Source organism: Dipteris shenzhenensis, chromosome 14, assembly GCF_047967505.1.
Source record: "Dipteris shenzhenensis isolate YYH24624 ecotype China chromosome 14, Dip_SZ_1.0, whole genome shotgun sequence".
Taxonomy (NCBI): domain Eukaryota; kingdom Viridiplantae; phylum Streptophyta; class Polypodiopsida; order Gleicheniales; family Dipteridaceae; genus Dipteris; species Dipteris shenzhenensis.
Window position 1 is genome coordinate 45,887,981 of NC_141609.1, and position 16,875 is coordinate 45,904,855.

Here is a 16,875-nt window from a genome sequence, read left to right on the forward strand (position 1 = left end):
GAAGGGGGGTTCACACCACTCAATGGTCATTAGGTTGCTAATTTATGTGGGTGTAGCTGTTGGAGGAGATGGAATGAGGAGTTGGCCGTGGAAGTGGTCAGCCTTCACAGGCCGAACACAAAACTTTTGTGCCGGGTACGTGGTTGGGAGCGGACAACACCTCTTGGAGGATGGAGAGCGGGTGGTGTGAACCTAGCCTAATGAACCATTGGAATACTTCACAAGCTCCCTTTAAAGCTTCCAGCTCCAAAACAAAACAGTCTTCAAAGCAAAATCATGGAATTCTTCCCCTCGGACAATGGTATCTCAATGCCCGGCCCTGCTACACTCCTCATGGTATATCACCCTCATCACTGTCGTGATAATATGTATTTCATGAAGTAGCAAGGGTTTACTTTTGAGCTTTTTCTCTTTTTGAGCTGTGTAAAAATTGACTGCCCTTGTTTGTTGGTGATGGCAGCCAGCCCTTTCCATTGGAAATGTAGGGCAACTGGTGGTGGATCTCTTCATTTCCTCCCTACGAGCTGAAAAAGTAGGTTACCTTGATGATGACAACGTGTTGCCATGCGTGGGTAACGATCCATTCGGAACGATTAACCGGGGCGAACTAGCTTTGGCACTCGAAGGTGAAACGTCTCTTCATCTGATTGATACTGTTTGAATTTTAGTTCAGAGCCGATTAGTAACTGTCTAAAGCAGAAGATTTCGCTTCACACAAGAAATCTAGTGCATTTGAAACCATGTAAAAATTGCGTGCAAGCTGCCGAGATAAACAATCATATTCATGCAAATAATTTATAAACATGTGCTTTGTTGATAGCGCTCTTTCCATCATTTGAAAATAAAGATACAATATGATACCGAGGATCGGAAAGAGGGCATACTTCTTGGATGAGAAGGCAGCGCAGAATATAAGAGGGGGGGAAATCGGGATGCACCTCAGAGTTAGTAAATTTAGCTAAGAGGGAGGCACAGCATTGCTGCTGCAGCAGCCTTGTGGTTTGACGTCACGTCTATGAGATTAACCTATAAAGTGCCCAGGCCCGCTGCTTCTTGGGACTCGTCACTCTCAGGCATAATCAAATTGTTGGCGTTACGTCTATGAAATAACCTATGAAAAAAAAGATGAATTTCATTCATGTGGCCTGGAGAGAGAGATAGAGAGAGAGAGAGAGAGAGAGAGGATGCAAATAGCAAGTGCAACTTAGCCCAGTCATAAAAATCCAAATGCTAATTTTTTAAAAACAACATTTTTAGCTTCTCAAAGTGAAACCTCCAATTAGACCTTCCCATGGGGCAGGTCAAAACAACTGCCTAGGCCCACTGCTTCTTGGAATTCGTCATTCTTAAGCGTAATAGACGGCTTTAAGTAGGGCCCAGAGGCAACTGCCTTGCGAAGCCATAAGCCCAATTGAATCCTTTTGAGTTCTATCCTCAATCTGTTGCACCCCATTACATTGGATATGCTGCATGAGTGCTATGCATTCTGCTCATGAGCAGAATGCAACTATGCATGTGTGTGTGATGCAGCCTCGCTATGGTATGTCTTTTGTTGCAGGATGACTTTGAGTCAATATGGTATTGTACCCTCTCGACTACTCATGAAAATAACTACCAAAAGAGAGAGAATAATTCTCTGAAAAAGAAAGAGACTGAAAATGATGCATAGCAGGTATAAGATGGCTGATAGTTTACGAGATCAATAAAAAGCTCAAAGGTATGCCTTGGCACATCAGCATGCTATTAACAATCCTGAGATTTTTTGGTGGGGCAAACGTAGTATTCATTGTTCACATGCCTTGGACCAAGAATATGTGTGCTGGAGAGCTTTTCACAGAGCAAGGTAGTTATCACAAACGAAGCAATGATGCAGTGCAGCTGCATAATGAAATACATGGACGTGTGGACCAAAGAATTGGTTGTGCTCCCTATTGAACCTTCAAGTATACAACTCCAGGACGAAGTTCTCAAGGAAGAGAATACTAAGAAATATGGTCTTCAAGGGAAGGAAATCTAGAATGCCCTATAGGTGAAAGCAAGGCAGGCAGAATTAAAGATGCATTTTTGGGCGTGTGAATGCATCATACGGCAAGCTCTCCAATCCTCTTAAGTAATAGGAATGGTCCACAACATCTAGGAGATAACGTTGGACATTTACATGTTTTTAGGGTTTCTGAAGATTCTGGCACTTTAAGATAGACTCTCTCATTTTCTTCAAATTCCAAGGTTCTATGGTGTGGATTTGCATAACTTCTTGCTTTGTCTTGAGCCTTTCTAATGCTATCCTTGGCGAATTTGCATAACTTCTATGTTGTGGATTTGCATAACTTCTTGCTCTATCTTGAGCCTTTCTAATCCTATTCTTGGCTAATTTAAGCATTGGATGCATATCTTCCAAAAAGTTTGTAGATCCATATATCATCATAAATGGACTAAACCTATTGTCGAATGTTTGGCACTAACTTCTAAATTAGCAAAGTATTTGTGGAGCATATTTATAGGTTATATGGACCACCAGCCAATATTGTTAATGACTGAAATAGAAAGAGAGAGAGTATTAAAAGTCTTCGAAAGACCAAAGGGTCTATGAGCTTAACAAAAGCCAACTACAATGAGTCGAATGGGTCGAGCCTCTGAGTGGGCATCTACACGCAAGACAATTGCAAACATGAACATAGAAACACTAGTACATAAAATGTATGAGCCTCGGCGGGAGGATGGAAGTTGTGGTGTGGCATCACCTTTGGATGTTGGCGGATGGGTCAAACCCACAGTAGACCCCGATGATGTATGGGGAAACCTATGATGAATCACTGGTGATGACCGGTGTGTGTGGTCTACTGTGGTCTCCTAGTTACAGCCCTGTGTTGGACAAGTGACACTATCACACCTATCGGCCGTGTCTCTGGTCTGGCAAACATGAAGGGAAGAGCCTAATTTGTGCATCGACTCGTTCGCGAGTCGGTCATGTCTCTCGCTCTCGATCTCGGTTCTACCATCGTCTCCCCAGGGTCTATTGGTCCGTGCTATCTGGCTGGAAAAACTCGGCGATCGTGCTGTATGTGGAATTTGGCTGTGCATTGTGATCTCATCTATGAGCTGTGAGTAGATGGTCTTTATGTCGGACAACCTTATGAATGAAACTACCTTGAATATGAGCACTGCAGACAAATCCACATAGAAATGGTCAAACTGAAAGGGTCAATCAAGCATTGAGAATATACTTTGGGCATATGTGAGTAAAAGGCTAACTACTTGAAAACAATATTTACCCATCCTTTTAACCTTTTCATTGGTTGGAACAAATTGAGTCATCTTGGTCAACCAATCCACGATAACCCACACAGAGTCGTGTTCCTTTTGTCTCCTAGGTAATCCAACAGTAAAAGCCATGGAGATACTTTCTCATTCGCTAGACGTGATCTCCAAAGGATGTAGCAAACTGCCTACCTTTAAGACATTCACCTTATTAACTGACATTTTTGGCACTTTAATATATAATCTTGGACATCCTTATTTTTTCCATGCTAAAAGAATTGTCTTTTTAGAAGTGCATGTTTTGAGAATTCTCGGTTTCTTGCACTTGGACTATCATGACATTTAAAACCAATTTAGTGCCTAATGCCATTTTATCTAGGACACATACTCTAGCTTTGTAGAGCAGGAGGTCTTTTTCAACTCACTTGAGTCCTTTATCACCAACATGTGATGTGTCACCATTACTATGTGACCTCTTCATAATCTCTTTCCACATTTCAGAAAACTGTGATTGCTTGGAAATACATGAAAACTTCAGGACAAAAGGCCTTCAATTACGCAGACATTGGTAGAAACCTTACAATGCCTTAGTAGCTCTTGTTGTTGTACTAGTAACAAGGTGAATGATATTTAATCATTCATAAGGCCTGCCCAAGATTAAAAAAAGCAAACAAAAAGGAAATGGTGTGGAGGAAGACACCAGGAGATAAAGGAGAGAGAGAGAGAGAGAGAAGGGGGGGGGGGGGGGGGTTGGGGGGGGAAGGGAGAAAAGGTGGAGATGGTGGGTAAGAAGATTTGAGGAGATAAAGAAGAGAGAGAGAGAGAGTGAACTACTTTAAAGTCTGCATCTTTATAGTCTGCATTCAAGTCCAATGAAGAAGAGTCAACATATTGTCCAATATGAAAAATGCACTTCCAAAAATGCCTAATTTTTGCTTTGCTCAATTTGAAGCGTTGCTAAGGCTACCCAGAGGGCAGGCCAAAAAGTTTGCTCCATTCATTGATAGTTCCTTAGGACATGTTGTCACTGCTGATACTTTTGTCCTTCCTACTACTTTTCTAAGGGATCTTTCTTAAAAGACACAAAATTTAGACTTTCTTCTAAGGATTCATGCCTATTAAAAGCCATAGATAAAGGAGTCTCTACTTTTGCTATTGAAGTAGAGAAATCTTTAGGGGTCTAAGGTCTCTTATCACATTGAAAATCTACAGTTTTGAATCTAGGTGCTTCAAAAGTAAGAGAAGTTGCTTATGCTTGGGTTCTAATCATGACGTTGTTGGAGATATCACAACCAGAGAGTGGTGATGTGATATGTTGGTGTGTAGTACTAGGAGTTCTAGTACTAGTTCTTGTGTGTGAGTCATGTGTGAGTGCCACGTGTAACTATGGAACTTATCCCATATGCTGGTGCAAGTGTGTGAGTGTGTGGCCTATATAAGGCTTGTACTTCACTTGTCTTGTCATACTTAGTGATGATGAATGAATGAAAGCCTTACATTTGTCTACCATTTCTTCAATCCCTACCCTATCTCTCTCTCTCTCCCTCGCACCATGTTTCTAACATGGTATTAGAGCAGGTTAGCCCTGCCATGTCATCATCTCTCTAACCCTAATTTGTCTCTAGCTGCCTCCTCCTTGCAGCTGCTACTACCCGATTAGGGTTTCTGCACAGCCAGCTCAGTTCTGCCTCACCTTGCCTCTGTTTTCGTCTATTTACTACCTCCACAGCTAGCCGCCTCATTTCGCCTCTCTTTGCAGCCTTGCTCTCCTTTCTGCCCACTTAGCCTCTCCATAGCCTGCCTTCATAGCGGCCTCTGTTTGGATCTCTTGGAGCAGCATCTAGGCTCTTGATAGCCTCTTGGAGCTGATGTCGATGCAGTTTCTCCTTCTTTGCCTGCTGGTCGGTACGCCTTCCAAGAGGCGCCTGCACGTGTGGATATTCGAGCTTTCTTGGAGCTGTTTCATTGTCGTTTTTAGGGTTTGCAGGCTGTTGTAGCAAAAGTCGACCTTCAGTGAGCATTTATTGCAGTTTTTCGAGACTTCTGGAGGCCTTTTCAACCTGTATTGGAGCTGCTTCTTGCATTTTTGAATTGTTTTGGGATTGCTGCTGCAGAACCGCCTTCAACATAGCCGTTTTCGGGGCTGTTCCTAGCCTCTACCTCATCTAGAACATCCGATTCTGTCCACCATCGCCAATGTATTGGCTCTTCCATCCTCAGCTACAAGTGTTGTCTTCCCTGCTTTGAACGTCGTTCCCTCGGTGGTTTGAATGATACCTATTCTTTGAGCATTGGTCACATACCTTATGAGACGGCGTTTGGAAAGCGGTTTACATCACTGCTTACCCGTATGGTGTCTCCGACAAAACCACAGAATCTATGGTAGAGATTATGGAGTCGGTGAAAACCCGCATCGCCAAAGCTCAAGCAAAGATTGAAGCAGGTGGGCAAGCAATGCCCTAAGTTGTCTTTTAGGGGCTTCGGACCATTCCCCATCATCCAAAAGATCAATGATGTCTCCATGAAGTTACGCCTTCCAAACAGTTGGACTATGCCCAATGTATTCCATGTAGCTTGGTTGAAGCCGTATTTTGGACCTCCTTTTACCGAGATTTTCGAGGAGCAGCAACTTGAAGTTCTTGATGAAGCCGAAGTTTTGCAGCCAGAGCAAATCCTTCTTCATAAATTCAAACATGGGTTAGGACACAGGATCCGGGAGTTTTATACCAAGTTACGTGATGGAGGTACCCACGAAGAAGTGTGGTTGGACGAAGACTTTTTCTAGGAGTTCCCACAAACTTTGGTGGACTACTTGGAAGCAATGAACCTACAGCCAAGTTAAGGAGGGAATGTCACATGCACCCTTGCACCTGGGTGCAATGTGACACACTAGCTACATCGGCAAGTGTGTAATAGTTCCCTAATAGGAGATTTTGTCGTATGCTATGACCCAAAGCAAAATCTTCCCTGATTGGGGGACGGGGCCGTTAGTGGGTACAGGGACCCAATTGGTTGTCGACTTCATTCTCCCTCTACTCTCATCTCCTTTCTCTCTGTATGGTGCATAACACTAATTCCTCGCTAAAGGTTTAAAGGTCGTCTTGCTATGACTACACGATCAGATAACATGCAAGGTTGCATGTTACACTATCTCTGCAAGTGTGACATGCCCTCCGATATCTCTTCTTGTTGGAGTGACCTATTAATTGTGTTCTATATTTGCTTTAAACTTGTACCTTACAACAGACAACTTCGAACAGCATTTAGAGTTGTGCAAAGATCTGTCTAGGACAAAAAGAATTTGGCATTGTGGTTTTGATGGGCCATTGAGCAACTTAGAAGACATCATCACATTTCGCGGCTTTTCCGTTTGTGCGTGGAGATCTAGAAATAATATTATACCAATGTCATTATCACTAGAACATAGAGGGCTTCTTGTGTCAAAACACCTTGCCTACAGATTCTCGAACTAGTCATCCCCTTATTTTCTCCCTCAAGCCCTCTTTTTCATTTGGGTTTTCTCTAGAATCCTCCTCCATGCCTAGTGTCACACATCCCTTCATTAATTTGTAGGCATAGGCATGGCCCAAAGCCCTAATCCCTAGCCCTTTTCATTTGATAGTAGACAATAATCAATTGGGCTTGTCCTTTACCGTTCCGCCTCTTAGCCAATGTCAAGCCCTCCTAGTTTCATATAGACAATGTACATATGTAATAATTGATCCTTAATTGAGCTTTAAAGCTAATAACTACCAACAAGAAGTTGATTATCTTTAAGTAAAGAAATACAAGACATGAATGGATTATTACATCAATAATACTGCCACACGGCAAATGGAATAGCTAGTAGTAAGAACTCCACTAGCTTGGCAATTGCAACTACCGCAAGTCAAGCCCATTATCAAACATTTCTTGGACGTTTCTAGTAAGCATTGTTAAAAAGCATTTCAAAGGGTTCTTATGAATAGGAATTATATTTGATAACAACCAATCAGGTCCCTATACTCTTCACAACTTAGCATATTATTTCATGATAGTGTACACTTCACAACTTAGCACAAGGTGGTTAAGAAGGTGTAAGATACCCACTGTAGACACTTCTTTTCTGGATATAATACAAGCATAAAGCACCAAAGAATCATGCCAAGGTTTGTGTGCCTTCTTATAAAGAATGCATATATTTTGTGTGGGCAGATATTTGAAGTTTTACAGATGTATGTATTGTAGGTCTTGATTCCTCTTATTGCGAGCGTGCTTAACCAAATAGGAATATGTTTCTTCAGTGTATGAACAGCCGGATTTCGGCTTGAGGATAGTACAACAACGTGCTCCAGTTATTAAGGTATGTTTTGTTGCCTCTGATAGAGTAAATTTGACTCTCTAACGTTTCACAATTAAGGATCTAGGAGCTCATTTGTAGTGCATTCACACTTTTACTTAGACATTTCTTGGGTCTAGTTACGGTTCCTTCTGAAAATTGGCAGTGCTTTGGGAGCTATACTGTTTTTAGACCTTCCATTTCTTTCTTTTCACATTCTTTTTTGCTAAAGATACAACAGGTTGAAAAAAATCTATTTGTGTCCATTTTTGGTTGAAGTCTTCAGAATATGTAATGTTAAGTTTTTCTGTAAGCTTTTTCAGAAAAAACCAAAATGAAATAAACACCTCTTTTGCATTGAAACTCGCTTTGGGATGGTTTTATAGATTTGGATTTTTGTCAAATACTATCTTATCTTAAGAGAGGATCTTAGTGATCACCATATTTAACGTTCATCCTCTTATATTGAGACATCTTGAAGCTACTATTGTGCTCACCCATTGTGGGAGAAATAGGAACTATTTGGAATATAAAAAAACTTAAGAACAAATGGCCTTTAGTTATTTTACTGTTGGTAAACACACAGAACAAGTTAGCTATCCTCAGCAGCACGTATTGCTTTCTAATATAAGATTGCAACTTTTATTGAAGGTTCTAGGGTATTTATTTTTGTAACTTATGCTTTTAAAATAAGCGAAATGATTTGTCTTGATCGATGTGATAAGTGGAAATTCTTGCTTTTCGAAAGGCAATTTCACTTTTCAAAGACATTGAGAAGGAGTTACATGAAGCTAAGAGAAGCTTTTGTCTATATCTCTTAGTAATTGCAATACTTCTCTTTTGAAAAGAAAAGCTTCCATTCGTAAATTTAATTAAAAAGTTTGATTATTCTCTTGACAAATGTATTACTGTTTTAAGCTTTACATGCAAGAGATTTTTTGGAGTGTTCGTAAAATAACATGCATTCCTTCAAGCTTGATGTAGTGGTGGGGGTGCCAGTGTCCACAATGAGTGAGTCAAAAATGTATGGATGCAACTCCTAGTATCAGTCATCTAAAGAGATCCATCACCTCAAGTTCCTATCGGTGCCACACTTGCTATTTTGCACTATCATCCCCATGCCCATAAAGCCGCACCATGGAAGAATCACAAGGGGGCTCCTACCACCCCCACTTATAGGATTCCACAACCAATCTTTGATCGCTCACAACAAATCTTCTACGGCCATGCCTTAACAAGTAGACCGCTTGCTGAGCCATTAATCAAACTCCTTGCCTAGTTTAACGAACCAATTGTTGGACTTTAAACCAATTGTTGGAATAGGACTGGTCACCATTTGAGGAGTGCATCGGGGGGGGGGGGGGGGAACCATATAGTAGTAATAGGCATGGGGCTGCCACATGTGCAGCACATGAGCTGTCATGTGGGCAGCGGAGAGAAAGGACAGGTACCTAGTAGGAGAGACCCACCATACAGGGAGATGTGGCAAAGGAACGTCCAAATGCTGTCCACACATGGAGAGGACAGAAATGCACAGATCAGCAAGCTTTGGAGGACCCTAGGGGCATGGAGATGAGGAAGGATATGGGCAGGCCTGCCTGGGCCAGTGGCAGCCAGCCACGTGGCCAGGCAGTGCCAACAAAAGCCTTGCAAATGAGCCCCCAGAGGGTATTTAAAGGTTGCAAGGGCTGAGTCGGTTTGGACCCTGTTTTGGGGCGGACAAAAGTCAACCAATTTGGCTGGCCCTTGAGCCCTATAAAAGGAGACCATCCTTGGGCCTCTACATAGGAGGTGAAGGTGACCTACAGAGGGTTCAAGACTTAGGTCAAGGAGCTGCCCACCTAGGCTGAGTTCCGAACAGCAAGGTGGAAGAGATCCTTTGGACGGAGAGTCTACATAAACTCAGTGGAGCATGCAGGCTCAGAATCTAGAGGTGCAGGCATATAGAGGAGAACCTTTTAGTATTGTATCTTGTCCAGTTTGTGGACGAACGGAAATAATAAGTGTTGCTTCTATATTATCTTTGAGCATAGTCTATCTGCTAGTCTGCACACACATGAATGGTTGTGAAGTACACATATGTTTATGAAGCTTGATTCCATAGTGAAACACTTCCACGTCTAATTCTTGGGCTAATCTATCAGTCTTCCACTGCGGGATACCCTTTGGTGGTCTAACTTGGTATCAGAGCCTTGACAGAAGTTCTGGGGAAGTGGAACTTGAAAGCAAGACCTTGCTGAAGGACAACCTTGATTCATTGCTCGGAGGAATTAGCTTTGGTGTTTGAAGGATTGTACCCAGGTGGGAGGCTACAAGTTTTTGAAGGATTGTACCCAATTTTTTAATTGCAATTATATGTTTATTATTGGTGTCTTATACTTACCTTTAGTGGCAGTCGATCACTTAAGCACTCACAATGCATATACACTCTCTCTCATTGCTTACGACACAATTGTGGTGCACCTTACTCCAACACACTAAGTGTAGGAGCTATGGACTACAATCTTGTCGAATGACGAGTGCTTATGGCTCTCACAATCTTTCTATATGCAGAAAATGAGCAAATGCACTACTCAAAAATTTTGGACAATTGGTCATCTACACTCAATATCACTTTGTAAACTGGAAAATGGGTATTTTTGAAATACTAAACGGGTCAATTTCGCACAACTATAGCTTAATAAAGCTAAAAATTTCCAAAATTATAAGTGATGACCTCTTCTCAATACATCATGGGTAAATTTGCAACAAAATGGATCACCTCCACACAAATATGGCCTAATAAAGCTAAAATTTCACCAAAATTTAAGCGTGACCTCCACTCAATGCAAAGTATGGAAAGAGTTTGTTGAGTTCAACATATAGGCGGTATATAGATATGCCGTTTGATTGAATAATATATTAGGTGGTCTAAAGATACACTATTTGTTTGGAACAAGGCATACACTATGTTATCCTATGCTTTTGAATCTCATTCAAAGTCATCAGACTCTGGTATTGCATTTTCACTTGATGGGTCAAGTCTAGCCAAATGATATTTAATATATACATGGCTGGATTAGCGATTGTGATAAATTTTTCGACATCATAGCTATGCTTCTTTTTAGAACTTTGAGTCCTCGATTTTCAGCAATGAATAATGGTACTCACTTCTACCTTCATCGAGCCCTCTTGTTTGGAACCCATTCATGTTTCTTTTACAAGCAACCCTCATAGAGTTGTTTCATTGTATATTTTTTTGGGAGACTTTTCAAAGGCTTTCGTTCATACCATAGAGCTGTGAATGTTATAGCAGTTCTCTTATCATCCCTTGCTATCTGAGCAACATTTTCCACCCAAATTGGACCTTGGTCATCTAATTTTGAATTTGGTTTAGATGCCCACACTGCAACAAACAAACGCTCTACAATGGCATCAGATGGTACAAACTTTGATAAGGGTTGTCCCCTTCCCTATCACAATATTTCCAAGATAAGAGGTATTGCTCGGCTTCTTCCACATCTATCGCTGTAGTTTTATCCAATATCGATCCCAGTGATGTAGCTCATTTCGGCAAAAAAGATTCAAAGTATTGCATGCTCATTAAGTTTTCTTATTTTAATAAAGATTTGACAAGTGCCTTAGTTGACTTGATTATCTCCAAATTTTGACTTAACTGCTCGGGATATTTTTGCATCATATTTTCACGATGTTTAATAAAGGAGGCTCAGGTTCAAATAGGTGTACAACACTCTTATCTCTTTCAGTTCATTGTCATGGCTAATAGATACTAGATTCCAAATTTTGGTGACTGATCAGCTCCTCCGACCAATACAAACCACTCCCCCACCAAGACACAACATGAGCAAACAGGCTCAGCCCAAGAGCAACAACTCATGGACAAGGCCCAAGAACAATAATCCATGGATGAGGCGGAAGAATCGGATGACATTAACAACCTTTTCTACTTCGCACCAGAGAACCTTGGATCGGCGTGTGCTTTTGTGTCTTAAGTAACCACACAGATATGGGACCAAGTGTGCATATTTAAGGCGCCATATGGCATAGCGCTTCGAGTGCCATGTGGCATCTTCAAAATAATTTAATATAGAAGAAGGGGACAATACAGAGGAACGTCCTCCAACCCCCCTTTCACTTTTTTAATCTTTTTCCCATGAGTTATAGGCAATTGTTCTCCCCCCCTCCATCTATCTATCTCATCAATGTCCCTCCCATCTCTCCTATGTGTGATAAGTTCTCCCTTCATTGATGCTCCCTCATTGGATCCCTCCCTTGCCCCCCCCAACAAAAAAAATGCCCCTGTCCCCTTCCCCTCAATGTCCACTCACATTAGATGAATTACTCCCTTTTCACCTCCTCTCTTGCCCTCCCAAACTATTTGTATTTTTTTCATGACAAAGGGACATAACCAAATAACGCTTTGAATCAATTGTTAGCTTTTTACTGATTGGTCCAAGGAGTATTGGGCTCACATAGTGAAGAGAGAGAGAGAGAGAGAGAGAGAGAGAGAGAGAGAGAGATGTTTGAAAATATTGCCCCTTCTTCTTATTTGCTTAAAACAGGGATCTATGTTAAAGTTTGCCAAAAATTTCGCTCTTTGGGCAAGTAAGCACAACACAAAGGAAGTTATCATTGTCTCTGGACTGGATGCATGTAAGCAGCCCATGTATGATGTTGGGAGGTAAGCTTTTTGATCAGCATTATTGGGAATGTTACCTGGATAAGTATTCTTTTCACATTATTCTGATTCTGTGATAACCAGTTTGTCCTTGCTTTTTCGAAAGCAAAGGGATACTTGAAAAACTTCACTTTTTTAATTCTTCAATGCGAAGCTAATTTTATAGTAAGGTTATCATTGTTAGTAGAAGCATGTCTGGGTTATGAACTTTAAAGTTATGTATACCTAAGAAAATCTTTTGAGATGGCGTTGTATTGCTTTACTATGTTCCTGACTTAATGGTTTTTTTTTTTGCTTATATGGTTCTACAAAGCTAATTTGCTTGTTGATTCAAAAGAAGTCTCAAGGATAATTTGTAATGCTCTCTCTAGTGTTCTACAATGCTCTCAATGTATGCATCCATGGTGACAATTCTCTCTCTCTCTCTCTCCCTCCCTTCCATATTTAGATTTTTGTTTGGTTGCGATTTCAAAGCTGAGTCAGAAATGGGTTTGCCCAAGAGATTCCGAAATCTTTCGAAACCCAGATGGCAACTTATGCTTGGGTACTGATGAGAACATAAGTGTACCTTTGCTGACTAAGTTCTTTTTCTTATCTTTTACTTTTCTCATTTATGCATTTTATGAAAATTTTCCTTTGTTCTATAAAAAATTTTAATTTGTAAGATTGGATATATTCTAGTCTTATGAAGGTATATATTCCAGAATCTTGCTCACATTTTCTAGGAATCATTTTGAAATTGAGTAAAACTCAATTCATAAACCATTGGCATTCGGCTGAGGGAATCTGCTACTACATTGAAATTTTCCTTCTGATATGTCAATTACATGTCAAAATTTTGCATTAATTCAGCCCATATAGCTTTTCTTACTTTAAAATCTAGCTGATTGCAAATACATTTGATACTTTCTTGATCACATACGATCTCAAATTTAGCACCACATAAATATGTCGTTTGTAAAAGTAGTTTCAAAGATGAGATTCCATGTTCTCTCTGCTTTTATTTCCTACAATGCTCACAACTTGTAAAATGTGATTCATAGTTATAGCCTAGCTCTTATGTGCCATGTGATTATAGCCTAGCTCTTATGTGCCATTTTTAATGGCGACACCTGTGAGTTAATATTGGATGACAGTCCTTAAAAGCAGACTATTTTTAATTTGGTTGTATTGTTGCTGCATGTCAAAAAGGCTGAATTATTGTTGTTGATTTAAAAGTAGCTTCAAGGATATGCTCTTTCCAATGCTATCTGCAATGCTTGCAATTTCTAAATGTAGTTGCTTGTGATGCTTTTAGTGCTCCTGTCCTTCGAGAGTGTAATGGGCTTTAGTAGGTGACCTGTGCCTTATAGTAGCTGTCATATGTTGGCATTTATAATCTTTCGAAGCAGCTTTATGCAAAGAATTGAGCCCTCTTGTTTGTAATAAACAGAGATGAAATGAAAAGAACTGAACTCAATTGACAGTGATAATCTGACTGCAGTGAACAGATTCGCTACATTTCCACTTCTATGCCAGATGGTATGGATGAGCGGTGTGAGAGATTGGGTTGGAAAAAGTTTGAGCATTTTTTACCCTCAAGTGATTCTTGGAAGCTACTCGAAGCTCAGTCCTTAGATGCAGATGAAGATCATGGGCCTTGTCAATTGCCATTAAATGATGAAATTTACTATCCAAGCCTACCATTTGCATCACTGTACTCATGCTGCAAGGTACCTATCTGTGGATTTCCTTTCTTTAGTAGGGGTTGATCTTAGAAGGGAGATTCATTTTTTGGATGCTATGCTGTGTGTTTGTCTGTAAAATGTTTTTCTGGAAGCTATCACTGCTATCCTTTCCTTTAAATGAGTGAGGTCCTTTGTGATATCTTAGTGGTAACTATGAGAGTGCAGCGGAAAATGAACAGCAAGAGAGAGGGCAAACACCACAAACAATGAACTGCACAATGGAAAGAGAGAGACTGCACAGGATCTCAGGAAAAGGCCCTCTACTACTGGTCAAAACCTCCAAGAATGAGATGATACGACAAAGGGGGAGAGGCCATATTTATAAAGGATCCCCTACCAGCCAATCCTGGCCGATCAGCCGACTAGGCTGGGCGACTCAGGGTCAGGTGTCTTGGGTTGGGTGTAATCCGACCTGCAGGTCAGGTCACCGACCTGGTTGGGGGCCCCCAACCAAGGTGCCTAGGTGGTGCCTATGTTGTGCCCACTCGTCAGCACCAAGAAGAGCTTGGGGGTGGGTGTAAACTGCTCCGTACCCCTTGCCTTGCCTGCAACTCGTGTACCTCCATAAGTAGCCCCAAAACTACCTCACACGGGCAGGCATATCCACAACAAAGGGCCTCACTCATATGCTACAGTAGGAGATGCTAACTCTAACACCCCTCTCAGCTCCTGGATGTAGCATCATCTCCAAGGAGCTAGGTGTGCCACTGGAGCATCTGTAGGAATCCATCCCGTGAACCTCCGTCGCTGAAGACTATGGTAGAGTAGGTACTGCCGGAAGAAGCCTCCCTCTCAGCACCAACTCTCTTAGCACAATCACTGGAATCCGGAATCGCAAGCTCCTAGGGCCATGGGTACATGGCAAACTCCTTGTCTGCTACTACAATCAGAACCCTCCAAAGGTAACATGATCCAACTGATGTTGCCACTGCTATAAGATCAGCTCTCTTTCATGATGACGGCCACTGAGCTATACAACCCTCTCTGAAGCCCCCTCTGAGGTCCAATCTGGTAGACCATACCGAATCGATGAACCTCTGTGCTCCAGAAACAACAAGGCATCCAATTGTTCACTAGGATCAGAATTTGTGGTGTTTGGGATCCTGCATTGGCAATCATCCGCCGACCCATCCGGAGTTCCAGCAGCTCATCATCCAACAGCTCCTGCAAAAACAGGAAACCCCTCTAGGTCTGCCAGGTCATAATGGTCAAACAATAACAAATGGGTATACATAGGGCCACCTGAGTCAGAGGGAAAATACTCCCGTGGCGCCAGGACCCGCCTGCAAGCTTGGGCCCTGCCTCGAACCAAACTCCTACATCACTACATCGGACAACAGGTACCGTTGCCACACACAAGCAATCTCCAGCTAGAACCATAATGCCTGCTGGCAACACATTTTGCCACGTGCTGCCAGAGGACCAAAACAATAGTGGTGACAGTTGCAGAATCTTCATCGGTCTTCTCTGTCCGCCTACCAAGCCTTTCATGTTTTCTATGCGGGCACTATTGCCAATACTGACCTTTTTGGCCACAGTAATTGCACATATGCTTCGCCTTGAGCGGTTCCTTTTCTACATTTGTCTTCTTACCTGGGTTGGGTTCCTTCCCTTCCGCGGAGCTGCCGAGGCCTCCAAGCTACCGCCTTGGGAGGGACTCTAAAAATACCCCTTCTAGTCGAGCATCAGACGTACCAACTACTCCCAAGTGTATTCATCCTTCCAATTGTGATTAAGGATGAATAAAATGCGGAGTACCGGGATGAAAGATGGGACAATAATGTAATGGCCATGTCCTCAGATGATATCTCTTGCTGCAACTCTTGGAGTTGTTGATATGTTCCCTCATGGTAGATGACTTTGCAGGATTCAACACCCTAATATGGACCTCCAGAGAGACTCTCTTCATGGGAGAAGTGCTATTGTACAAGGGCTCCAAGTGCTCCCATATCCGTTTGTCTACCATCATGTGCTTAACATTATTAATAGTCTGAGGAGTACAGTTCAAGAAAATTAAAGAATGTACCCTTGCATTGACCTGGTTCTAGAGGTGAGCCATATTTTCAGTCTCTTGCTGCTCCAGGATCCCTAGGTTTACTTCACGGGGATCTAGCCTCGGAACCCCCACCAAAATGAAGTTTGCAATATCATATGACTGCAAGGATGACTCCATCATGACTCTCCATACACTGTAATTGTTTTCATCCAATGGACGGTCCACTGGAAAGGTGGGTGATATTGGAATCCTCGCCTTGTTCTCAGCCATCTCAACCAGGGTAGCCATGTCGGTTGGAAGAGAAAGTAGAACTAATAAGGGAGGTCGGATGGGAAAGAAAGTAGAGAAGGGGGATTGAAGGAAGCCACTTGCCTATTGGTGTTCCAGTATATACAGCAACGATTTCCACGCCTCCAAAGTTAGGCTCATCAGCACAAATCCGAGATGTGGTTTTGACTTTTATGACGCTTATGAACAATATCTTGAGATGTTATCTGGGAAATTTGCAGCAGTATTTTTGGATGATATCTTAATTTGTAGACTGAGGGCAAGTGTTTTGGTTGTAAAGAAATTAAAACGTGAATTCTTGTAAAAGAAATGAAGTATTTTGCACACAAGATGGAATCCTTACATATATTAGAATGACATTTTCTACGATTATCACGAATCTACTGCAAATTTATTAAGTGCTATTATAAATTAGCTATTCAGTAGCCTAAAGGGAAGAAAAAGACCTTTAATTAGGAAGAAGCCCAAATAAAGTTGAAGTAACTATTGCATTGCTGTAAGCAATTCATCACAGCAGCTCGTTTTTGCTTCCATTGCCTCATTTCTTCAGCTTATGTTGCTTGCCTTAGCCTACCGTGGTATAAGAGCAGGTCAGGGTTTTACCCCTCAG

The 16,875-nt window shown here is 41.7% G+C and overlaps 1 protein-coding gene across 2 annotated transcripts in view; it reads left to right on the forward strand.

The window, feature by feature from the left end:
• The first annotated feature begins 205 nt into the window (after positions 1 to 205).
• The window catches only part of LOC147894713 (clast3-like protein), a 34,595-nt gene continuing 17,925 nt past the window's right edge, over positions 206 to 16,875 (forward strand). For both annotated transcript variants that reach the window (XR_015542106.1, XM_087384790.1), the window contains exons 1-5: positions 206 to 336; positions 461 to 626; positions 7,542 to 7,600; positions 12,139 to 12,257; positions 13,738 to 13,966. Coding sequence is in view for 1 of the 2 variants with exons in the window: in XM_087384790.1 (XP_087240916.1) it covers positions 277 to 336; positions 461 to 626; positions 7,542 to 7,600; positions 12,139 to 12,257; positions 13,738 to 13,966 (633 nt within the window). In the remaining variant the exon portion in view is untranslated. The remainder of the gene's footprint in view (positions 337 to 460; positions 627 to 7,541; positions 7,601 to 12,138; positions 12,258 to 13,737; positions 13,967 to 16,875) is intronic.